This window comes from Onychomys torridus, chromosome 8 (assembly GCF_903995425.1).
Source record: "Onychomys torridus chromosome 8, mOncTor1.1, whole genome shotgun sequence".
NCBI classification, from domain to species: Eukaryota; Metazoa; Chordata; class Mammalia; order Rodentia; family Cricetidae; genus Onychomys; species Onychomys torridus.
Window position 1 is genome coordinate 19,495,667 of NC_050450.1, and position 26,154 is coordinate 19,521,820.

At 45.5% G+C, this 26,154-nt stretch overlaps 1 protein-coding gene across 4 annotated transcripts in view; it reads left to right on the forward strand.

The window, feature by feature from the left end:
- Window positions 1-525: 525 nt before the first annotated feature.
- The window catches only part of Axin1 (axin 1), a 57,567-nt gene continuing 31,938 nt past the window's right edge, over window positions 526-26,154 (forward strand). For 2 of the 4 annotated variants that reach the window (XM_036195835.1, XM_036195837.1), the window contains exons 1-2: window positions 2,037-2,402; window positions 6,013-6,971. In XM_036195835.1, the coding sequence (XP_036051728.1) occupies window positions 6,094-6,971 (878 nt within the window). In that variant the 5' untranslated portion in view covers window positions 2,037-2,402; window positions 6,013-6,093. Of the gene's footprint in view, window positions 594-2,036; window positions 2,403-2,426; window positions 5,810-6,012; window positions 6,972-26,154 lie in introns of those variants that run through there. The other 2 variants (XM_036195838.1, XM_036195836.1) reach the window with 2 other exon arrangements.

Sequence of the window (26,154 nt, forward strand, 5' to 3'; positions counted from 1 at the left end):
ACAAATAAAGGCTTCAAAAAACACTTATTTTAAAGTATTTTTATGTCTACGTTGAAGAAAATGATTTCTGCTTATGAGTTTCTTTGTTTTAAACCCTCTTTGGTTCCCGGGAAGAAGCCCAAGCAAATGCCATGGAAGTTAAAGCTGCTAGTGGCGATTCTGGGTGTAGCAAAGCGTGGCATTGCTTTTGTATTTTAATACCCTGTGTACAGGAGGGTACCTGTTTCTCAGAAGCAAGGTTCCCAAGAGCTGTCCTTTCCCCTTACTGCAAGAATTCCCCCAAGATCTCTATAATTTAGTCCTTGGTGGAGTTCCCTCCTCTGGTCTGCCCTCCCTGATTTCTACCCCCTATTTGAAATTCTTCCCCCTTGGCCACCCCACAGCCCACCTTAGCAGGCTGTTGCATTTCCTCCAGGCTTCCTGATTCCCTTCCTGTCCCTGCAGGGCAGGGGCCCCGAGGAGCTGGAGGCCCGAGGGTCCTATTCTGGTCCCAGGGCTTGGGGATACCCACCACCGTGGGCTAGCAGGAGGATGGACGTGGACTTGATCCCGAGAGCCTGGCCTGGCCGCAGCAGCAGCTCTACAGAATCAAGGCAAGCGTTGGGGCCCGGGTTTGGGAGTGGGGAGGCACTCCAGTGGCAAGGCTATCTATGCTCAATCAGTGCCCATAGTTGTTTCTTCTAATGATGTGAGGCTGAATTGTCTGGGACGGGCTGCAAGGGAGTCTCCAGTGTCCGGGGGCCTTGGGCCCTGGGACTGTTTTAATTGAGCATGTGTGAACATGAAACCTGCTGCTGGGATTTGAATGGGGCTATGTTGGCCTAGCAGTACAGCAAGCACTCTTTATACCCCAGCTCCCTGCTGTGAGGTTCAGTGATGGGTCTAGGATGTTCCCATGGTAGGCTAGGTCACCCTAGTAGCTGTAGTTTAAGTGGTCCCTTCTCTACACATAGCAACACTGAGCATCGGCACTGTGCTAAGTCCTCCTAGAGGCAGGTGGTAGGGTTAGGGTCACCTCAGGCAGCTGGTCGGGAAGATGGTCTGTGGGTTCAGAAGTCCTAGTCAAATACAACTGCTTTTGCCTAGGATAAAGGATAAAAGGACAGGCAATGAAGGTGAACAATGTCCAGGACAAAGCACGGTAGTGGCATTAGTAACTGGGCAACTACAGATGCAGCCAGGATAGGGTGGTATGGGGTGACAACAAACTGAAAGAATGTGGGTACTAGGAGTCCTCGGGCCAGGGTGAGCCCTGGGTGGGTGTGCACTGAGCCTAGGTTGCAACCGCTTGTCGGTAAAATGGACTTCCTGAGAGATGTCGGGGGCTATGCTGGAGCCCTGATCTACATGGTAGATGACATTCACAAGGGCAGTAATTCCTCGTGTTCACATCATTCTCCTTGGGGAGTGGCTGACAGAAGGTTGAGTCCTGAACAATGCCTTTCAATGTGCTGGGCATCTCCGTGCCTGATGCTGTTGTCTTTGTGTCCTGAAGCCTGTGGTGAGGCATCATGCATTTGGACTGCTGGGCTTGCAGACTCAGGTCCGTAACCTCAGCGAGAAAAGTCCTGGAGACAGCATGTCTGTGTGTTTGTGTGTGTGGCGGGCATCCGGATACCCGGATACCCAGAAACCTTCAGTGTGGCGCCTGCGACCAGGCCTGTCAGTTCAGGCTTGGGAGCTCTGTCCTCGGTGCACTGGTCCAGGGCTCAGTGATGGCAGTTGTTGAGCGCGTCCACGGCTAAGTTTCCCAAGCCACCTTTCGGGACGAGCTGTAGTCACCGCCCCATTGGGCGTCCTCCCAGACTAAGTCCCAGCAGCGCTCCTAGCCCACACCCACAGCAAGACACTGCCTGGCTCCTGTTTCCGACTCTGACTACGGCTGCAGCTCCGCCTCCCAATCAAGATCCCGCCCCTTACTCTTCTTGTCCTCTGCTTCCCGCCCCGTGTTAAAGCCCCGCCCCACACCGCGGCCCCGCCTCCACACCGAGACTCCGCCTACAACCCTCTCCGCCCCACACCGCGGCCCCGCCCCCGCACTTCCGGGCGGCGCCGGCGGGGGCGCTCGGGCCTGGGCTTCAGCGCTCTGGGCTCGGGCTCCCGTCTCAGGGAAGCGCTTGCGGCCGTTGCGGCCGCCGCCGCAGGAGCCCGCTGGGGTCGGGCTGGATCCTCCTTCCAGAGCGGGCTGGTGAGAGTGAGCAGCCGGGTCTTGGCGGCGCTCTGCGGCCTGCCTCGCGCCTTCTCCGGGCCACGGGTCGCTGAGCCGTCGCCGCCGCCGCGATGGGGGTCCCCCAGGGCCGCGCCCCCGCCGTGGCCCGCCCGCCGAGCCGCCGCTGAGCGCATGGGCCTCGCCGGGCCAGGAGCCAGGCCCCAGGCCGCGCCTCCACAGCCGCCGCGCGCTGGTGAGTAGTGGGAGCCGGCGGGCGCGCTCCTGTGGCGCGGAGGCCTGCTGCCCGGGGCTGCGGGAGTAGGCCGCGCTAGGCCGGCGGACCCGGACCCGGAAGAGAGGGGCGCGCGGGTTGCGGGCGGGAGGCGTGTCGGAGCGCGGCTCGCGATGTGCGAGGTTGTGCACTGCGCGGGGAGACCAGAGCTCCAAGGGGAAGCTGAGCAGGAGAGATGCAGGCTCCGCAGTATGTGTAGAGGCGTGGGGGCTGCTTGGTTTGCTAGGCATATGGGGTGAAGAGCTTTAGAGGCCGATCTGCCAGGGAAGGGGTGATAGTAGGGCATGGGGAAGGTAAAGGCCTATGTGAACAGGACAAGGAAGTAAGGAAGCCCAAGGATTCTAAGAATGGTCCTCAGTTGGATGTGTGTCTGCTGAATGTGGTGTGCTTGCGGTTGTTCATGGGTCTGGGGCACGTTTAGGTTGTGGGTGAGTTGGTGCTGAGGAGGTGCTGGTGCCAGACAGTGTGTGTGTCCTCCGAGATGAGTGTGTGTGTGTGTGTGTGTGTGTGTGTGTCTGTCTGTCTGTCTGTCTGTCCTCCCTTTGCGTCATCCCCCAAACGCTGTGGGAAAAAGTAAAGGAAAGTAGGGATGAGTAAGAGCAAGGAGGACACTCTGTGACTATGCTGAGGTTTGGCTTGCCAGATACCCGGTTGTCCAGGTGTCCATTTTTTGTCTGGTTGATGCCTTACTTACCCACCTCCCAAACCAAACCAAAACAACCCACCAAAACCCAGAGCTGCACATTTTTAGTTGGCCATGAAGACAATAGAGAGAAAAGAAATCCACCAGCCTTGGGTTTTTCTCAGCTCATCTCCAGGATAACTTCTAAAGGGTTCTCGTTATGTGTGCACTCCTCCCTTTCACTCACATGTTCCCTTTACTCACAGACTGTTGGGGAACATGGAGTCTAACTTCACCTGAGAGACCAGTACTAGCTGGTTTCAGTTTTAGTACTTCACTTCAGCGATGAAAAAGTGTATGAAGCACAGGGATTTTGGTTTGATTTTTCAGCAGGTTTTGACTTGTCCTACATCTTTCAGAGAAACAAAGTGGGTTATATTGGCTGTTAAGACTTTATGTGATGGGGGATTGTAATGGATATGAAATGATAGTCCTGACCTTTCAAGAATTTAATCAATGGATAGTTGATAAAATGCTAGTCATGTTATTACTTCCACATTCAATCTAAATCATAAGTTTGGAAGTTATGCTTGAGTATAATAAATACATACACACATACCCAAGGCTGTTTGTTTTGACAGTGTCAAAGGGAATTTTAAATATTATATCAGACTTACGTATTACCTTTATGGAGTCGCTTTATAGGTGGTGGTTATAGATTTGAGGCCAGATTTGGTGCTATGGGCATTGGACTCTTAATGAATTTTCATAGCAGCTTTATGTATGGTATTTCTGTGTGTGCCTTAAATGCTAGGTATCTTCTGTGGGAGTCCAGGGATTATGGAAATTGGACTGTTTCAGCCTTAGTAATTTGTGGGAATGTTCATGTACTTCCAGGGACAGGTGGCCAGGGATGCGGGTCCTTTTTCCTGTAGTGATATCCTAGCTAAGAGCATGGTAGACATAATGGCCTGGTGTGCTGCTTCAGACATCCAAGGTCCTTACTTCATGGAGACAGAGCTCCCAGAAAGTGACTGAGATTAAGGAGAGGTGTGGGGAGGTCTATGAGCAGCAGGAGACCACAGTCATAGAGGCTGTGACCTTAAGAAACAGGCTGGTCCTGCTGAGGCTGAGATTATATCCTACCTAAGAAGTCATTAGTTGCAGAAATGTCATAATTGTGACCCACCTTTTATTTGTACTTGCCTCTTCCTTCTAGCCATTAGTAATCTAGCCATCAGCATTGTTAGCAGGTAAAGTGTGCATTGTGTGAGAATGACCATGGGATGGATTTCATGGAAGCCCTGTAGAGGGTGACCAGGGAGAGCCACTCCCTTATTTTTGCTTGTAGATGTACATTGTGCTGTTTTTGTTTTGTGACAGGGCCTCTTGTAGCTCAGACTAGTCTCTGACTCTTACGTAGCCAAGAATAACTTTGAATTCCTGATCTCCTGCCTCTCCCTTGGGTCAAAGGTGTGCACTACCACTCTCAGTTTTATGCACTATTGGGGATCTGGGGATGGAACCCAGGCCTTAATCTTGCTCTACCATCTGAGCTGTATCCCCAGCCCATGACTTTGAATTCTTGATCAAGGTCTTGAACTCTTCCTCACCTTCAAGTGCTGGGATTACAAATCTGTGCCAGTACACTGGCTTTATTTATTTATTGAGACAGGTTCTCATTTTGTAACCTAGGCTAGCTTTGACACCGGATGATCCTTCTGCCTCAGCTTCCTGAGGGCTGGGATTACAGGCATGAACCACCATGTCTGGTTTTTGTTTTAAGGATTTATTTTGTACCCTGTGGTTTGTTTAGTGTTCCAGACATCCGACTCTGTCATATTCCTCCAGCTCTCTTTTAGTGGGTCCATTTGGGACAAGGCAGGCTGTGTTGCTATCTCCTTTGAATAGGTTGAGAGGCATTGCTAGAGCTCAGGGACTCTCTAGGTTCCCATGGGATGTAACAGAAAGGACCAAAGATCATAGCAGAGGTTCCTATCCAAATATGAACTGGTTTGGTTCCTTTTGCACATCATACACAACAACAAAAACTATAGTTCCTTAATCTCTAAGAGTGTAAGTGGTATGGTTTTCATCTGGTGGAGCTAAACCATATTTCCTGTAAGCTTCTTTAGCTAAAAAGCTAAAGTATTTGTAATTCACTTTTTTCTGTACCTTTTCTGCCTAAGTTCCTAGTCACCATTTTGCTATCAGTAAGGGAATCTCCTTCTAAGAGAGAAATTAGCAGCCAAGCACAACTTTCTGGATCTCTGAGGTTGTCTGTGTTGATGATGCACAGATACCTCTGCATGTGGACTGTGTCCGTCCATCACTGGTCCATGGTGTGGAAAGTGGCCTATCAGTTGATCTCTTAGCTGTTGAGAGCTGGAAGGGCATCTTGCTATGTGGTTGCTCATGTTATGAGGCATGTCAAGTATGAGAAGTGATAGAACAGACAGGTAATACAAATACTGTTACACTTGAATATGCTCCACCACCTGAGGCTCTGTAGTATATGCCTCTTTGTTTCTGAGTCTCACTAGGGCAAGTTGAGATAATTGTCTTCATGTGTGAGGGACCAGCTCACTGATGCTGGCAAATGGGAACAGAGACACCTTTCCTTCTTCCAGCTTTCCTGTCCATCGGACAGTCATTTCTTTAGCCAGGATGGGTGATCTTCAGGCCTGACCACTGAAGACATCCCTTGAAGGAGAGATGCCCTCCATGATCCAGGCTTTTGCTTAGTGTGAGTGGCATTCTTGTGAAAATTTCCAGAAATTGTCTTAATGATAGAGCAAAACTTCTGGCCAAAGTATGTCTCTGCTAGAAGTGTGCACTGAGTCTCTGCTCCAAGTGGGAGTGGGAGGGCATCACTGCACATCTCAGAGAACCTCTGGTGTTTCCGTGGACCACCTTTCCTAATCCTTGTCCTCTTAATGGTTTCAACAGGACAGATTGATTCCCTTGGGAGCTCTAAGTACTGAGGTATTAGGGTGCAGCGCTCATTGTTCACTGACGCAGAGTCCCAAAATGAATGTCCAGGAGCAGGGTTTCCCCTTGGACCTCGGAACAAGTTTCACGGAAGATGCCCCCCGGCCCCCAGTGCCTGGAGAAGAGGGAGAACTGGTCTCTACGGATTCAAGGCCTGTCAACCATAATTACTGCTCCGGGAAAGGTGCCGGCTCTAAAAGTGAGACCTCGACAGCCACCCCACGACGCTCAGATCTGGATCTGGGCTACGAGCCCGAGGGCAGTGCCTCCCCCACCCCACCATACCTGAGGTGGGCTGAGTCACTGCATTCCTTACTGGATGACCAGGATGGGATCAGCCTGTTCAGGACCTTCCTGAAGCAGGAGGGCTGTGCTGACCTGCTGGACTTCTGGTTTGCCTGCAGTGGCTTCAGGAAGCTTGAGCCCTGTGACTCAAATGAGGAGAAGAGGCTGAAGCTGGCAAGAGCCATCTACCGAAAGTACATCCTGGATAGCAATGGTATTGTGTCCAGACAAACCAAGCCAGCCACTAAGAGCTTCATAAAGGACTGTGTCATGAAGCAGCAGATCGATCCTGCCATGTTTGACCAGGCACAGACAGAAATCCAGTCCACCATGGAAGAGAATACCTACCCTTCCTTCCTTAAGTCTGACATTTATTTGGAATACACAAGGACAGGCTCAGAGAGTCCGAAGGTTTGCAGTGACCAGAGCTCAGGGTCTGGGACGGGGAAGGGCATGTCTGGATATCTGCCCACTTTGAATGAAGATGAAGAATGGAAATGTGACCAAGATGCAGATGAGGATGATGGCCGAGACTCTGTCCCCCCCAGCAGGCTCACCCAGAAGCTGCTATTGGAGACTGCTGCCCCGAGGGCCCCCTCAAGTAGACGGTACAGCGAAGGCAGAGAGCTCAGGTGAGTTCGGCACAAGGTGTCCGTTTTCTATACACACCTCGGAGACCTGGCAAAGGAGCAAGGGAAAGGTGGTAACAGGTGGCCTTGTTTTCAACCCCAGCTGAAATTTCTACTGCTGCTGTTGTTGAATTACCATTCTATTTCCTATTTAGATGCCTTCATACCTGTCATTAGAAACCCTGTCTCGAAAAAAAACAAAAAAACAAAAACAAAACCATTTTATATTTGCAGAGTTGAAAATGCAATGAACAATACTTGCTAGGTCTAATCCCACCTACTTGGGAAGCTGAGGCAGGAGGATCAAAAATTTTATGTCTGTCTGGGCAACTTGTAAAGACTCAAAATAAAAAGGTGTGGAGGCTTATCAGAGTTTCCGCATAGCATGCCGGAAACCCTCCTTTAGTTCTCTCCTTAGTAACACATGTACTACTAAACATAGGGCTTTGTGAATTATTAGAAGCATGGAGATTCTTAGAAGTCATAATGTTCAAACTTTACCCTTGAGCACAAAATTCATGTCTTCTTGCATAGAAGAAGGACCTGATCAAAGACAAGGGACCCTAACCCTTAATAATGGAAAGGGAATACATTCAAATGCATAGAAAATTCTAATTACTTTATTTTTAACTTTAAACTTATTTATTTTATCTTATGTGTATGAGTGTTATATCTATGTATGTATACCATATGTGTGCCTGGTGCCCACAGAAGTCAGAAGAGGGCTTCAGATCCTGTGAGACTGGTGTTAACGGACACTTGCAAGCCAGGATGTGGGTACTGGGATTCAAACCCAGGCCCTCTAAAAGAGCAACAAGTGCTCTTAACTGCTAAACCATCTCTCCAAATCCCACTCTCCCACACCTTTTATTTTAATCAATCTTTTGGATTCTTCCTGAAGGATGAGATCATAGTGGGGAAGTTTCTGAATAGTCAGTTGTCGGAGGGTTCAGAAACTTGTGATGTCTGCTTAGAATTCCAGAATTGGACATTTTTCCCTTTGTGGTGTGGTCAGCGAATATCAGCCCAAGCGTGCAACTTGAGGAGCAGCATTGAAACTTGTTTCTTCACCTTTCTGTTTAATATTTTTACATTTGTGTGTGTGTGTGTGTGTGTGTGTGTGTGTGTATGTGTGTACACGTGCTTCAAGTATGGTGGGGTGGGGGAGGCACTACCCTCAGGCTCATATGTGGCATGTGTGTACATTAGATGATAAGAGAACTACTTGCTGGAGCCACTTTTCTTCTTGGGGGGTCTAGGGGTTGGAAACTCAGTCATAAGGCTTGGTGACCACCTCCTTTACCTGCTGACCTGTCTTGCCAGCCCAAGTTTTACCATTTTTAAAAATTCAGTATCATACCGGGCAGTGGTGGCGCACACCTTTAATCCCAGCACTCGGGAGGCAGAGGCAAGCAGATCTCTGTGAGTTTGAGGCCAGCCTGGGCTACAGAGTGAGTTCCAGGAAAGGCACAAAGCTACACAGAGAAACCTGCCTGGAAAAAAACAAAAATAAATAAACAAACAAATAAATAAATTCGGTATCGTGGTTAGAGGAGGCTCATTTGGCTGCATCAGTGCTTGTTTTACTTGTGGTCAGAATTTGTGATTCTTGCTTATTTCCCTAGAGCTGAGCACTAGAGACTTAGCTTACCATTAATCTCAACATGAAAACCTTTCCCACGTGCTGAGATGGTTAGTGTTTAGAACTCCGACTGAGCCATTCATGGTGGCTCAGGGATCCAGTGAAGTAGATGTCAAGTGGTTGTCAAGAAAGCAGGTTCAGTCACTGGGCGGTGGTGGCGCACACCTTTAATCCCAGCACTCGGGAGGCAGAGCCAGGTGGATCTCTGTGAGTTCGAAGCTAGCCTGGGCTACCAAGTGAGTTCCAGGAAAGGCGCAAAGATACACAGAGAAACCCTGTCTTGGAAACCAAAAAAAAAAAAAACCAAATAAGAAAGCAGGTTCATTGAACTATAAAGAAAAGCTACATGAGAGACCTTGTCTTAAAAAAGATAAAAACAAAAAACAACAAAAATTATAGGTATAGCTGGGTTGTGGTGGGCACACCTTTGATCTCAGCACTCAGGAGGCAAAGGCTGGTGAATCTCTGAGTTGGAATCCAGCCTGGTCCACAGAGTGAGTTCTAGGACAGAGAAACCCTGTCTTGAAACACACTCCTTCCCCACCCCACCCCCCTGAGAAAGAGAAAGAAAGAAAGAAAGAAGGAAGGAAGGAAGGAAGGAAGGAAGGAAGACTGTTGGACTGTATTTTATTCATTGTCATTAGCCATGTGCTATTTACTTAGCAAGATTTCTTGTTTGTTTGTTTGTTTTGTTTTTTTGAGACAAAGTTTCTCTGTGTATCCCTGGCTGTCTTGGAACTTGTTCTGTGGACCAGCCTAGCCTGACTTTGAACTCAGACATCCATCTGCCTCCCGAATGCTGGGATTAAAGGTGGCGTGTTACCACCACAGCCCAGCTATTTAGCAGGATCCCCCCCCCCCTGGAATGAACTTTTATTTTTCTGATAAAGCTCTTCCAATATTCTGATTTTACAGATGAGATAACAAAGGCTCTGAGAGAGATCTCATGTGCTTTAGGTCACATGTTTGATTCAAGCTCAGATTTCAAGATAGAAACCCAAGTGCTATATCCCTTTCTTACCCCTGCTGAGTCTCTAAGATTAATGAGTTGGCAGGGCACAGGGAGGGAGAAATGATAGCTCCACACTTTTTGTGCGTGTTTCACATGGTTTTAATGAGAATGCTAAGGAGTAGGCTCTGTTATTATCCACTTGATAAAATGACCAACCAGACGTTGTCAATGGGCCAGGGTGTGACTGTTCACAAGCTTACCAGTAATCATGTTTCAATTTTATACACATATACTATCAGAAGACACAGGCTCCCAGGGCAACAAAAGATGTTGATGACTGACAGGTAGACAGCAGTCAAAACAATAGACGGGTTAGCCAGTGGTACTTGGGTGTGCAGTGGGTGCCCCATGCAGAGGAAAGACTGAGCATTTTGCCTGTATGGATTTGGTCTTTTTAGCAGGATTTTAAAGGGTGTTTTTTGTTTGTTTGTTTGTTTTTGGAGACAGGGTCTCCTGCATCCCAGGTTGGCCTAAATTCCCTGTGTAGCTGAGAATGACTTGAACTTCCTTTCCTGTGCTTCTGCCTCCACTCTAGAATTGTGAGATTATAGGCATGCACTAACAGTTTGTGCAGTGATGAAGACTGAACCCGAAGCTATGGGTATTGACAGGCATTTGACCGACTGAACTACATTCTTAGCACTTGATTTATTTTTTGAGACAAGATCTCTTACAGCCCTCAAATGATAACTTTGAATTATTTATCCTCCACCTTTTAAGTGCTGAGATTACTGACAAGCTCCACCATACCTCATTTCTAACATGTTTTTTGTTGCCTGTGGTATTTGTTCTCCCACCCCCCCCCCCCCCCCCCCCCCCCCCCCCCGAGACAGGGTTTCTCTGTGTAGCTTTGCGCCTTTCCTGGATCTCGCTCTGTAGACCAGGCTGGCCTCGAACTCACAGAGATCCACTTGCTTCTGCCTCCCAAGTGCTGGGATTAAAGGCGTGCGCCACCACCGCCTGGCTTTTTCATGTTTTTTGTTTGCAGTGTTAATGATCTAATTCAAGGCCTCATGCATTAGAGGCAAGTGCTTATCAATAAATTACTTCCTTCCAACATTGTAAATTGGACACATTCTGCTTGTCATGCAAGGAGCTATAGTTAGGAAGCACCAGGCTGGGAATAAGAAAATTCAGTCCATTGGGATTAAATTTTGACTGAACTGACTACTGTTTCATGTGCTCAGAACTGAAATTCAACAACCACCTTCTTCCTTCCTTCCTTCCTTCCTTCCTTCCTTCCTTCCTTCCTTCCTTCCCCTCCCTCTCTCCCTTCCTTACCTCCCTCCTTTCCATCCTTCCTTTCCTCCATCCCTCCCTCTCCCTCTCCCTCTCCCTCTCCCTCTCCCTCCTCCTCTCCTCTCCTCTCCTCTTCTCTTCTTTCTTTAGAAAGGGTCTCACTGTGTAGCCCTGGCAAATTTAGAACTCTGTGGACCAGGTTGCCCTCAAATTCTCAGAGATCTTCCTGCTTCTGCCTCCTGAGTGCTGGTACTAAACACATGACATGCCACACCTGGCTAGCACTTTTCTTTATAGTTCAGTGAACCTGCTTTAGTGACAGCCCACTTGGTTGGATCCCTTGCGATGGAGGTTGTTGCCTTTGTGAACTTGTGTTGTAACTACTCTTGTTTACTGGTCTTTCCCACAGCAGTGAAGGAGGCTATTCCCTGGCTCATAGTGGGGAACATTGGTGCTGCTATGTCCTGCTGGTCCCTAAAGACTTAGAACAGTGGTTCTCAACCTGTGGGTCATGACTTCTTGGGTGTTGTCAAGTGATCCTTTCACAGGGATCACATAACAGTAGCAATTACAGTTATAAAGTAGCAATGAAAATAATTCTATGGTTGAGATCACCATAACAAGGACCTGTAGTAGGGTTGCAGCATTAGGAAGGTTTAGTTAGAATCTTAGAGCCTGATGATGTACTGTTGGGCTTAAGCCAAGTAAGGCCATCTTGTAAGCAAAATGAGGCACTCTACCTAGACAGCATGGCTGTTCCTCAGGAGGGAGAGGAGTCCTCCAAAGGAAAACTGGGCTGATGGGAACTAGGGAAGAAAAGTTGGTGCTGAATAGATGGCTAGCAAGTGTTCACTAGGGAAGGATACCCTGGAACTAAATCTTCCCAGGTGATAGCTTAGCTTGGATGGCATGTTAATGAGATGCCAAGGGCCAGATGTAGGATAGCATGATACCAACAGACTTGAGTCACTGGGCTCCTTGCTTTGTGTCTCTGATTTGGTGTTCTGCTGTGCTTTTGTTGGTGGCCATTTGGGACTTGATTCTTTGAAAATTGAGAAGGCATGATGTTCTCAGCTAAAACAAAGAAGACAACATTACTCTTGATTGGATTTTGAGTTTTGAGTTTGTTATACTTTTGCAGGCACTGTGAACTCTTGGGCCTAAGTGTCCCAGAACACTTCTTTGGCCTGGGCTTAGATGTCGAAGAACACTTTTGGTGTTTGCTTTGCTTCTTCTCAATTTTTTTCTTTCTAATTTACCCCTTTGTAGTGGAGATTGAACCTAAACCACTGAGCTATATGTACTCGGACCTTTTTTTTTTTTTTAATTTTGAGATGGGTACAACAAGATGGTTCAGTGGGTACAGGCACTTGCCACACATCCTGGTACCTGAGTTTGATCCCTGGGATCTGTGTAAAGCTGGAAGGAGAGAACTGAGAGCAAAAGTTGTCCTTTGACCTCTACACACATGGCATACACACCCACCTTCCCAATAATAATAAAAACATTTTTTAAAAGACTAGAATAAGCCGGGCGGTGGTTGCGCACGCCTTTAATCCCAGCACTCAGGAGACAGAGGCAGGCGGATCTCTGTGATTTTGAGGCCAGCCTGGTCTACAGAGCGAGATCTAGGACAGGCACCAAAACTACATAGAGAAACCCTGTCTCGAAAAATACCCAAAATGACTAGAATAAATTTAAGATGGTGTCACTAAGTTGCTCAGATGGACCTTGAATTTGTGATACTTCTCCCTTAATCTCCTAAGCAGCTGGGATTACAGGTTTGGACCACCAGGCCCAGCCCCTCTGTTGATTCTTGGAGAAGACCTTTCTTTCTTTTTTTTTTTTTTTGGTTTTTTGAGACAGGGTTTCTCTGTGTGCGCCTTTCCTGGAACTCACTTTGTAGATCAGGCTGGCCTCGAACTCACCGAGATCCTCCTGGCTCTGCCTCCCAGGGCTGGGATTAAAGGTGTGCGCCACCACCCGCCCGGCTAGACCTTTCTTTTTATTGTGTGTGAACTTTGGACCTAATTTAGATTGGTTCATCTTCCTCTCTCCCTTCCCAGTACCCTGAGAAATTGAGCATGTTAGGCTGATGATCTGCCACTGAGCTACATACATTCTTATCTTAATTTTTTTTCTTTTGGTTTTTTAGACAGGGTGTCTCTGTGTAGCCCTGGCTGTCCTGGAAATCCATGCTCTGTAGACCAGGTTGGCCTCCAACTCAGAGAGCTGCCTGCTTCTGCATCCTGAGTGCTGGGATTAAAGGTGTGCACCACTGCTGGGCGGTGGTGGCGCATGCCTTTAATCCCAGCACTCGGGAGGCAGAGCCAGGTGGATCTCAGTGAGTTCGAGGCCAGCCTGGTCTATAAAGCGGGTTCCAGGAAAGGCACCAAAACTACACAGAGAAACCCTGTCTCGAAAAACAAACCAAAAAAAAAAAAAAAAAAAAAGGGTGTGCACCACCACCATCTGGCAATACCCATAATTTTTATTGGTTTTGTCTTTTTATTTTTTTAAGACAAGGTGTCTCTGTGTAGCTCTGGCTGTCCTGGAACTCACTGTGGGCTACCTTACTTGGGTGTTGGGAATTGAACTTCAGCCCTTCCAGCAGCATGGGCTCTTAACCCTGGAGTCATCTTCCTTTCTCTTTCCTTTCCCTCCCTTCCCCCTTTCTTTCACAGGCTCTCACCTTACAGACCTGGCCATCCTGGAACTTACTGTGCAGACCAGGCTGGCCTCAAACTCACAGAGATCCACCTGCCTCTGCTTCCCCGGTACTGGGATTAGAGGTGTATGCCACCACACTGGATCCCTTTTCTCTTTTTGAGACAGGGCCTTACTCTTTTTTAATTTATTTTATTTTATTATATATGCATTGGTATTTTGCCTGCATGTATATCTGTGTGTTGGGTCCCCTGGAACTTGAGTTATAGACAGTTAGGCGCTGCCATGTGGGTGCTGGAAATTAAACCTGGGTCCTCTAGAAGGCAGTCAGTGCTCTTAATGCTGAGCCATCTCTTGAGCCTCTTGCCATCTCTTAAGCCCCTCCTCCTATCTTACTTTTAGCCAAGTGATCTTGAACTCAGTAATTCTATCTAAGCCTTCCAAGTACTGAGATTATAAGAGTGTGTTTCCATATCCACTTAACAACAGTTTGTTTGTTCTCATTCATTTATATGTCTTTGTGTTTGTGTACATATGCATGTAGCACATGTGAAGGTCAGAGAACAACTTGCAAGAGTCTATTCTCTGCTTCCACCACATGGGTCCTGGGGATTGAACTCAGATTGGTCGCCTTGGCAGCCAAGATAGCCCCTTTATCCATTGGTCTATTCCTCAGAGACTTGACAGCTACAGTGGATTCTTTGTTGTTGTTGATTTTCATTTGTTAGACTTACTGTTTTATGTGTTTGTGTGTGGGCATAAGTGTATGGATGTATACCACATGTAGGATGGTGCCCTCAGAGGGTATTGGATTTCCTAGGACTAGAATTATAGGTGGTTGTGAGCCTGATGTACCGTCTCTACAGCCTCATAGTTTTGACTTGACAGGTATGAATTAGGATCCTGGCAATTTGCTGAATGGTTTGTCACTCGGGCCCAGGGATTTTGACACACTAACTGGCAATTGTGGGTATTACTCTGTTTGGTAGGTGAGCCTGACCCACAAGTGTCATTTGATATTGGTTTGGGTTTCCTGACAGGTCTTAATGAGCAGGTCTGAAGTAAGCCTTGCCACTTGGCTGCTGGTTTTAACCCTCAACTTCCCAAATGCTCTCTTTCAGTTGTGTTTGCTACCCTTACCATTCTTGCCAGCTGTGTCCTTCCCTGTACATAGAGTCTCCTGGATCTTTTCCTAATGTCTTTCTGGGGCCAGCCCAGTAGTATACTCCTGGTCAGTATTACATTGAGTGGACTTTGGATGCCATTCACAGCAAGAGCAATGTGGTGGCTTGGCTGGGTTCCTGCCACGCAGCTCTCTCCACTCAGAAAACAAGATGTCTTAGACATGATGACCAGCCCTTGCTCTTCAGCCCCCTTGGAGTTTGCTTGAGGAACTGTTAGACCTGGTCAGTTTTTTGTCTCTTTCTGGTGAAGGCTTAAGAAGTCAACAACAACAAAAACAAAAAAAGAAAAAGGAAGTTGTAAGAGGAAGCACCCAGTAGGTGAAGATTAACTTTGGTCATGATTTGAGAGAGTTAGAAGCTCTAATGAGAACATCTAATTTCACTTGATCTCAGCCAAAAGGCCAGGAAGCTATGAGAGGACATCTATCTAGTTTCAGAGGAAGGTGTAGACTGCTGAGCCTGAGTTTGAAGACACGGGTACAGGATGTCTTAGACTGACTTGACCTATGGTACATCTCTTCATGACTGCTTGTGACAGAAGACAGTTCATACTTTAGTCTGGCCTCCTTGCAGCTCTCCTGTATTCTCTTGCTGTTGCCTTTGAGCATGGGGCTGAGGGGGAGAGCAAGTGCCTGTTGCTTTTCCTACCATTTTCCAGATGTCTAGCTGGGTCTATGTAGTGAACTCTTCCTCCTTCCTCCCCCGCAGACAGGGTTTCTTGGTGTAGCCCTGGCTGTCCTGGAACTCACTCTGTAGATCAGGCTGGCCTCAAACAAGATCTGCCTGGCCTGCCTTTGCCTCCAGGGTGCTAGAATTATGGGCATGGACCACTACTGCTATGAACTTTTTTTTTTTAAGATTTATTTATTTATTATGTATACAGTGTTCTGTTTGTATGTATGTCTGAACACCAGAAGAGGGCACCAGATCTCATTATAGATGGTTGTGAGCCACCACATAGTTGCTGGGAATTGAACTCTGCACCTCTGGAAGAGCAGTCAGTGCTCTTAACCTCTGAGCCATTTCTCCAGCCCTGCTATGAACTTTTGTTGTTGTTGTTGTTGTTGTTGTTGTTGTTGGAGCTGAGGACTGAACCCAGGGCCTTATGCTTGCTAGGAAAGCACTCTACCACTGAGCTAAATCCTTAACCCCCTGCTATGAACTTTTTATTCAGTGACCCTCTCTCCCCCTCAGTTTTGTATGTTGTCATGATTTGTGTGTGTATTCATGCATGCTATGTGTGTATATGTGAATATCAGAGAACAACTTTGTGGAGTTCATTCTTCCCTTTCAGCCTTATGTGGATCTCAAGGATAGAACCCAGATTGCCAGGCTTGTTCATTAAGCACCTTGACTCACTGAGTCATCTCAGCAGCACTCAAGAACTATTGTGTTTGTGACTATCCAATGGGAAATGTAAAAATTATTTCTTAACTAGTAAGTAGAAGAAGTACCTTTTCCATTTGAGCTGTTTTGATGTACTCACACTTTTAATCCCAGCAGAGGCAGAAGGATCTCTGAGTTCAAGGCCAGCTTGGTCTACATAAAAAGAGCATGTCCTTTTTTTTCTTTTTCTTTTTCTTTCTTTCTTTTGAGACAGAGTTTCTCTGTGTAACAGCTTGGCTACTGCTCTGGAAGTAACTCAAGCTTCGTAGACCAGGCTGGCCTCATACTTACAGAAGTCTGCCTGCCACTGCTTTCTGAGTGCTGGGATTTAAGGTGTGGGCCACCATGTCTGGCTTGAGAGAGTCTTAAAAGAAAGAGAAGGAGAGAGAAAGTTAGTTTTGTTTGGGGCTGGTGAGTTGACTTGGTAGTTAAGAGAGACTGCCTCTGAGCCTGAGGATCTGAGTTCAATCCTTGGGAAAGGAGAGAAATGACTTATATGAGTTGTTCTCTGATATCTGCAAACACATTATAGCACATATTCACCTACATACATAAATACACATCCCCACAAATAAATTAAAATGTAGTAATAAGCTGGGTGGTGGTGGTGCACACCTGTAATCCCAGCACTAGGGAGGCAGAGGCAGGTGGATCTCTGTGAGTTCGAGGCCAGCCTGGTCTACAGAGTGAGTTCCAGGATAGGCTCAAAAAGCTGCACAGAGAAACCCTGTCTCGAAAAAAACCAAAAGGATTAAAAAAAATTATTTTTTTAAGTAGTAATAAAAAAGAGTTAGGTTCATGGTGAATTTAGAAACCTTAGCTGAAGCTGGGAGTGGTAGTGGCACGTGCCTTTAGTCCCAGTGGATTATGTGAGACCAGCCTGGTCTATAATGAAGTTCCAGGACAGCCAGGGCTACACAGAGATATCCTGTATCAAAAAACGGAAAAAAGAAAAAAGAGAAAGAAACTGTAGCTTAATAAGCTCACAAGCTATATTTTGCAGAATTGACTACCTTCCTACTGTGTTGTGACAGTGGAGAATTTTCAGTACTTTTCTGTTAAATGGAGTGATGAAATAAGACCTTGTAGAATGTAGTGTCATAGAGAAGCCATGAGTGGGAGGTGCTGAGATTCCCACCAGATACCTGTGTGTTTCAGCCCTCCTTGGGCATTTAGTCTCCTGAACAAAGCTTTTGTTAGATACTGTAGACACATCTGGGTCGCATATGATTGCAAAGGTAGAATGGAGGATGGCACATTGAGGATTCTAACACTAGGTCTTCCTCTGCCCCAACTTGTTCTTTTTTTGTTTTTTTTTTTTTTTTTTTTCGAGACAGGGTTTCTCTGTGTAGCGTTGCGACTTTCCTGGATCTTGCTCTGTAGACCAGGCTGGCCTCGAACTCACAGAGATCCGCCTGCCTCTGCCTCTCAGTGCTGGGATTAAAGGCGTGTGCCACCACCGCCCAGCCCAACTGTTATTTTAAGCTTTTTTTATATCAGGAGTTGCAGGACCATCCTGCCCCAACCCTCCTCACCTACCCACATCAGTCAGCAGCGGCCCTGGTCCTATTTCTATGTAGAATAGTGTTTATCCGTGTCTCTGCTTGCCCTTCTCATTGCTCTCCTACTGGATCACCACAGGAACCTTCTGACAAAGTTTTGCTTTCCCAGTTTCCCTGTTTCAAAGCAGGTTTTTTTTTTTTTTTTCTTTTTTTTTTTTTCTCTTAAGACAGAGTTTCTCTATGTTGCCCTGGCTGCCCTGGAACTTGCTCTGTAGACCAGGCTAGTCTCGAACTCAGAAATCCAACTGCCTCTGCCTCCGAAGTTCTAGGATTGAAGGCATGCACCCCTACTACCCGGCTAGCAGAGCAATTCATAAATATACCATCCCTTCTACCAATGCTGCAGAAACTTCCCATGAGCCCTAATGTATCCACCATACTATCTGTACATGTACATGCCTGTCAAGAGGTGGCCTTCCCTGCTTTAGTCATGCAAAGCTCCACAGTCTGACAGAACTCCACAGCATCCACGAAGTACTATGGGTAGAGGTCAGAAAGAGAGATGGGGATCAACTCCAGTCCTGAGCTCCCAGGCCTTGTGATGCTAGTACCTGGTACTGCTTTGGTGGGTTTGTGAATGGGAAGCACTGACAGACAACACAGAACTGAACCCTTTATGAAGGCCATCCGTGTGGACTATGCTAACTTGGCTCTTAGCCAGCAGGGGTTGAAGAGAGCAAGGTTTATTATGCATTTGGCACAGGATGCTGGCATGTATACATTTCATTGTGGCATCAGTATGGCCTCTCCTGGAATTAAACTGTACTTGTAGATCAGATGCCTGGTGACTCTGCTTTTGTGACAATGTGCAAGTCAGTCATGAAGATTCAAATTTGGGCTTGGTGTGGTGGAAGCAGAGGCAGGCAGATCTCTGTGAGTTCAAGGCCAGCCTAGTCCTACAGAGCAAGTTCCAAGTCAGCCAGGGCTGTTACACAGAGAAACCCTGTCTCTCAAAAAAGAAAAAGAGAAGGAAAAAGAAAAGGAAGGAGGGAAGGAAAGAAAGAAAGAAAATTTTGACTGTGCTCTATGGATCTGTCAATCTTATTACAATCTGGATTTCATATGTATTAGTTTACACTGCAGCTCTTGGTTGTAGCTGAGTTGTAGGAGTTGGTGGGAAGCAAGTTAATCTGTTCCTGACAGTTCTTCCTTCAGCCTTTCCAGTCTAGGGCTCTGTGCTCTTGTCAGTTTTGCTACAGTGTATCTTACTGGTAAGAACACACCACTTTGTGCGCCATATCACCCTCTTAGAGTTATGAATTCCAAAAAGTATGTGATCTACAGAAACATTCAGGGTGTCTCTTCAGTTACTTCTGTGGGGCAGGCAATTATCTGACATTAAACATGGATAGCTTCCTACCATAACTAGACATTTAGTGCATGGGTCGAAGCCCTAGTCTTCCCCATCCCTACACCCAGATTCCAGCATTCTGTAAGTCTAGAAATGAGTGCTGTTCTTGTTTGGTTGGGTGGCGGTTAGCTCATACTGCATGTCTGGCTGGGTGAGCGCTGTCTTCGTCCCCTTCCAGCCAGGGAAGCTCTGACTACAGTGGACCTCGCTGAGATCTGTGCTCTTTTAAATAGTATAGAATATAAATTTATTTTATTTTTTTCAGGAGGGTATTGATCTTCTCCAAATTGTTACTAATACAGCTCTAGTCTCCTGGGCATACTTTTCTCAGACAGATGTTCATGCATCTCTATAGAGTGCTAAGTTTTCCTCTGCTGTCTTATCAGGGTTATTTCCCCAGGGATATTCTTTTGTAGTGTTGGCTGTATGATCTTCATTCTTTCTCTATTTATTTCTCATATTTTTGAAACAATATGTGTTTATAATTAGAAAGTGGTTTTTTTTTCTTTCTGTGTATGTATGTTTGCATGTGTCTGCATGCATGTAGAGTCCTGAGTTTGATATTGAGAGTCTTAAGTGCTTTTTAACCTTATTCATTGAGGCATGATCTATCAGTTGAACCCAGAGTTTGCCAGTATGGCACTGAGTTTATAGGCAGTCTGTTACACCCACTTCATATTTACATGGGCTCTGGGGATCTGAACTTTATTCCTGACTTTTGTGAACAAATGTTTTAACTTTTGAGCCATTTCCCCAGTCCAGAAAGTATATTATTTAAAAAAAAAAAAAAAAAAAAAAAACATTGAGAAGACTGAGCAATAGCTTAGTGGTTGAGAGCATTGATGCTGTTCCAAAGGACCTGGGATCATTTCCCAGTTCCCCAGCTTACAATATCTGTAACTCCCAGTTCTAGGGGATCTGATGCTCTCTTCTGCCTCTGTGAGCACCAGGCATGCACATGATGCTCAGACATATATGCAGGCAAAATACCCATATACGTGACATAAAATAAAATTATTGATTTAGATAGGCATGATGCTTCATAACTTTAATACCATCCTAGCACTTGGGAGGCTGAGGCAGGAGTGTTTACTTCCTGTTCAAGACCAGTGGGTCAACAGAGTGAGACCTTGTCTCAAAAAGGCAAAAATAAACACCCCCTCCCCAAAAGAGCCAGGTAGTGGTGGCACATGCCTTTAATCCCAGCACCTGGGAGGCAGAGACAGTAGATCTCTGTGAGTTTGAGGGCAGCCTGGTCTACAGAGTGAGTTCCAGGGCAGTCAGGGCTCCACAGAGACACCTACGAAAGAAAAGAAACGTTGCAAAAAGCCTATATTTTATTACACTTGTTATTATTCTTAGCCACTTCTGGAGTTACATGACCATGCATGCACTGTCAGCAATCAGGCAAAATGTGTAGTCAGTCCAGGGCTTTACACCCTAGCAATCTGTGTGCAGCACAGTTGGTCAGGTAATCTGCATGCAGTGTGATCACACAATCTAAGTGCATGTGTCTCCCTCCTCCCCCAACACACATAGGGTTTCCCTGTGTAACCCTGGCTGTCCTGGAACTCATTCTGTAGATCAGGCTGGCCTTGAACTCAGAGATTAGCCTACCTCTGCCTTGAGTTCTGGGATTATAGGTATACGCCACCACTGCTCATCTTTTTTAAGACAGGTTCTTTATTTAGTTTTAACTGTCCTGGAATTTGATAAGTAGGTCAGACTGACCTCAAACTTAGAGATCCTCCTAACTCTGCCTCCCAAGCGCTAGGATTAAAGGTGTGCTGCTGCACCACCACCACCACCACCTAGCTTGAAGTTATGTATTTTAACAGCATTAATACAGTATTTATATATAAAAAATTAAGTACCTTTATACATTTAAATATTTTTTAAATTAGCCAGATGTAGTGGTGCATGCCTTTAATCCCAGCACTCCAGGCAGAAGTAGGTAGAGCTCTGAGTTCAAGGCCAGCCTAGTCTACAGAGAATTCCAGGACAGCCAAGATTATACAGAGAAACTGTTTCCCAAAAAAAAAAAAAAAAAAAAAAAAATACAGGGCTGGAGAGATGGCTCACTGGTTAAAGAGCACTAGCTGCTCTTTCAGTGGTCCTGAGTTCAATTCCCAGCAACCATACAGTGACTCACAAGCATCTATAGTGGGATCGGACGCCCTATTCTGACATAAAGTTGTACATGCAGATAGAGCACTCATATACATAAAATAAGTAAATCTTTAAAAAAAATTTAAAGAATTTACTTGCCAAGGTAGTGTGAGTGGTGTATGCCTTTAATCTCAGCCCTAGGGAAGCAGAGGCAGTTGGATCTTTGTGAATTTAAGGCCAGTCTGGTGTACATAGTGAGACCTGTCTCTAAATAATTTAAAATTAAGACATTCGGTACTTGAAAAAAGTACAGATTTGTGTGTGTGTGTGTGTGTGTGTGTGTGTGTGTGTGTGTGTGTGTGAATGATACATGAGTACATTGCCTGTTGAGGCCTGAGTGTGTCAGATCCTTTGGAGCTAGAGTTGTTATAGGCAGTTGTGAACTATTTAATGTTGGTGCTGGGAACTGAACTTGGGTCTTCTGTAAGAGCGACAAACACTCTTTGATTGTTAAGCTGTTTCTCCAGCCCCTATGAAATGTATATAAGCAGTCTAACATGAGTCTGGAGAGATGACTCAGTGATTCAGACCACTGGCAACTCTTCCAGAGGATCCTGGTTCCTTTCATCACTAGAATAGTAGCTCACAACCTCTAACTCCAGTCACAGGGTATCCACCTCCCGTTTCTGGTCTCTACAAGCACCAGGCAGGCTCTCAAGTAGTAGACAAACATACATGCAGGCAGAACACCCATAAAATAAAAACAACATACATCAACATTATATTCTTAGGAAAAAATACAAACAGGATATATTACAAATTTATGTGGCAATAACTTTAGTTCATACCGTGCAAAAAGCAGTACATTAATCAAGATACACAAGCTTTTGTAGGTTCTGAACTGAAGGGTTTTTTTTTTTTTCCTTTTTATTTCTCTGTAGAATCCTTCAAGCCTGTGACACTTAAAATTTGCTAGCCTTTCTATTGGGAGATAAACTATTTTATAACAATGATAACATATTAATAGACCATTTGTTGAATTATGAATCAGTCCAACTTTGTTCAGCAGTGTTCTTGTTTTCTTGATAAAACTGTGCTGCTTGGCTATTGGCTGCACTGTTTGTATTTGGTTCATCCCATCAGAGACTGAATTGAAGTTAAGATAGAAGTTGTATTATATGTTGGATCAATCAACTCAGAAAAATATGTAAATATGCTACCATGAGTATATACAATTGAATAAAACATTTTGGATAAAAAAAAAAAAAAAAAAAAAAAAAACACTAATAGTTTTGTTGGGTGGTGGTGGCGGCACACGCCTTTACTCCCAGCACTGGGTAGGCAAAGGCAGGCAGATCTCTGTGAGTTTAAGGCAGCCTGGTTTACAGAGTGAAATCCAAGACAGCCAGGGCTGCACAGTGAAATCCTGTCTCGAAAAAACCAACGAAACAAAAAACCCTACCTGATAGTTGTTTATTTGGATATTCTTTAGAAATTCTATTACTACTTTAGAAAGTGTTGCCTTACAGAGTGTTTCTTCTGTTCCAAGTATAATTGCACCCTACTAAATGATACTTTTATATAGAGCACCACTGACCCCCCAACAGGTGGGTCCTCTTGAAATTGCTTGAAATCATATACTTCCTTTATTCAGACTGGAGTTGGCTGTGCTCTGTAGTCACCTCATGGTCAGTCTGAAAGAAGTCTTCTATACCTGCAATTCCACCCCCACAGTGGTCAAGTCACTGTGGGTCTCCACAGTTTTTGAGACTGCACAAGCAACTTTGATCTTAGATTTTTATTTATTTAGGTTGTTTGGTTGGTTGGTTTTTGGTTTTTTGAGACAGTTTCTCTGAGTTGTAACAGTCTTGGCTGTCCTGGAAGTCTCAATTTGTAGACCAGGCTGGCCTTGAATTCACAGAGATCCACCTGCCTCTGCCTCCCAAATGCTGGGATTAAAGATGTATGCCACTACCTAGATATTTTTTCATTAAAAATTACTATTTTATGTGTATGGGTGTTTTGCCCACATGTATGTATGTGCACCATGTACATGCCTGGTGCCTTCAGAGGCCACAGAGGACATTAGATCCCCTGAACTGGAGTTACAGATGATTATTAGTACCATGTTATACAGAGGCCATGTCAATGCTGGGAATGTAACCCCAGGGTCTCTGGAAGAGTGCTTTAACCTCGTAACCATTTCTCTAGGCCCTGAGATTTCAAAAATTAATTAATTAAAATTTTAAAGGATTTTATTTATTTATTATGTAAACAGTGCTCTGCCTGCATACATGCCTGCAGGCAGAAGAGGGCACAAGATCTCATTACAGATGGTTGTGAGCTACCATGTGGTTGCTGGGAATTGCACTCAGGACCAGTCAGTACATTTAACCTCTGAGCCATCTCTCCAGCCCTTATTTATTTATTTTAAAGTGTGTGTATATATGTGTATACTCCCAAGGAGGTCTAAGTTTTGAGATCTCTATTGCTAGAGTTAGAGGTGGTTTTGATCCACTTGACATGGGTACTGGGTATAGACTCCAGTCCTCTGCAAGAGCAGTAAGAGCTTTTCACTACTAAGCCATCTTTCCAGCAAGCCTCCCCACCCCATTTATAAATTTAATTTAATGTATATGGGTGTTTTACCTGCATGTATGTATGCCTGTATGATCTGTGAGTGTCTGATACTTTTTTTGGAGGCCTAAGACCGTCAGATTCCCCTGGAACTGGAGTTACCGACTGTTTTTAATTGCCACATGGGTGCTGGGAATTGAAGCTTGGTTCTTTGTAAGAATAATTGCTCTTAACTTCTAAGCCATTTTCTCAGCCTTTTTGTGACTCTTCTTACACTCTTTACCAATTTGAAATATACTGTACAGTGTAATACATAAGTGACAAACTAGTTTTCCCTGAAGACCTGTTTCCCAAAGCCTTCTGTGTTCCTACTCTAGCTGGAAGAGTTACTCTTAGGCATTTTGTGGTTCTGAGTGCTGTAGTACTAGGTGCTGTCTTGCCTTGGTTTGTAGTAGTGTGTGTGGTGTTCAGTATTGTAGTTTTGGGCACTGTCAGCAGTTTGGATGGTCCTGCATGCTATGTTCCTGAGACTCTGTATTATGGTGTGCTATGCTCAGTGCTGTGGTGCTGCGGTGTGGTTGAGTGTTGTGATACTGCTGGTTGTTGGGCTAGTATGTGTGATATTGATATTCCTGTGTGCAATTGACAAACATTCTTTGTGGAGCCTAGTTGAGTAGGGTTTAATTGGGTGGCATGTCTCTCAAGTTTGGTACATTATGCTTTTATGCTGGAGTTGATCTAAACTAGTAACCCATTCTGTGGCTATGACTTCTTTCCTAGGATGGCTTTTATTTGAGACAGTTTTGCTATGTAGCCCAGATTAGCCTGGGACTCAAGGTATGATCCAGCCTGGCCTCAAAGTCAACAGAGATCCTCTTGCTTCCACCTCCTGAGTGCTGATGGTATTACAGGTGTCAGCTACCACACTTGGCTTTCTTGTTTTCCTTTAAGGGGCTGGGTATTGAATCTGGGGCTGTATACATGCTAAGTAGGCACTCTACCACTGAGCTACATGTCTACCTTACTAACTTACCCTTAGGATGTCTTTGAATGTGTTCTTTGTTGTTAGTGTTCCCCTCTGAAGCTTCTCTCACTATGAGGAAGAAACTTGTCTTTCAGTTAGGGGTTGTTTTGATAATTTCTTCTTTCTGATGTCTTTTTTTTTTTTTTTAAATACGTTTGTTCTTTTCATCGTCACTATTTTTTCAATTTGGAGAGCCTGTGAATTATCAATCTTAGACCCTATGAAATGATGCCCTCCACCCCCTTTTTTGAGGTAGTGTCTTATTATGTGGCCCTGGCTTGCCTGAAACTCACTGTGTATCTAAGGCTGACCTTAGCGGTCCAGCAATCATCCTCTCTCTGCCTCTTGAAGACAAGTGTACACCACCATATCTAGACTTTAAGACGTTTTTTTCAACATGAGAATTCAGAGGAAAAGACATGTGAACTAGCCGGTTAGAGAAGGTCAGGTGTGACCCCCATGGTGGGGTGGAACATCATTTGTCATAGAAGTTCATTATGAGGTGCCTGTGAGTGAAAAATGGCATCCCTCTCAGGAATGTAGTGTTCTATGTAGTAGGTTTTCCTGAGACAGTGCTGAAGTCTTGGTTTGTATGTGTGTGCTTCCCATTCTTGTACAACTCAGGGTTTCTTACCTGATCCTCTTGAGGACCTTTGCTCATCATAAGAAAATTGGGCCTGGCCATGGTGTTGCACAAATTTAATCCAGCAATGGAGAGGCAGAGGCAGCAAATCTCTTATGAGGCCAGCCTGATGTGCATAGCAAGTTCCAGGTCCGCCAAGGCTACGTGAGAAGGAAGGAAGGAAAGAAAGAAAAAAAATTGGTTTCTTCCCTGCAGTAGACTATTTTCTGGCCACCAGAGGCCAAGGTAAACAGTACACATGCCCTCAGAAAAGCAGAAACTAAGACAGAGCCTATTAAGTCCATATAGCTCTCCATTTAAAAGTGTTGTTTCTTGGCCAGACAGGGTGGCGTACACCTTTAACCCCAGCACTCAGGAGGCAGAGCCAGGTGGATCTCTGTGAGTTCCAGGATAGCCAGGGCTACACAGAGAAACCATGTCTCGAGGAAAGGGGGAAAAAAAAGTCTTGTTTCTTTATTGTGTGTGTGTGTATGTATGTATGTATGTATGTATGTATGTATGTATGTATACTGTATGTGTGTATGCATGATTTGTGTGTATGTTCAGATGGACCTGTGGGATCAGAGGTTGTCAGGTGTCTTCTCTCTCTCCTCTAGACATACTAAAGCAGGTTCTCTCACTCATACCCAATGGTTGCTGGTTCTGCTAGTGCTTACTCCACTTCCCAAGCACTAAGATTATGGAGGGACACACCCCATCCACCTAGCATTTATGTGGCTATTAGGTATGAGGACCAGAGACCCCCTACTTTAATAAGAGCACCACAGACTCAGTAGTGAAAGCAGGCAGT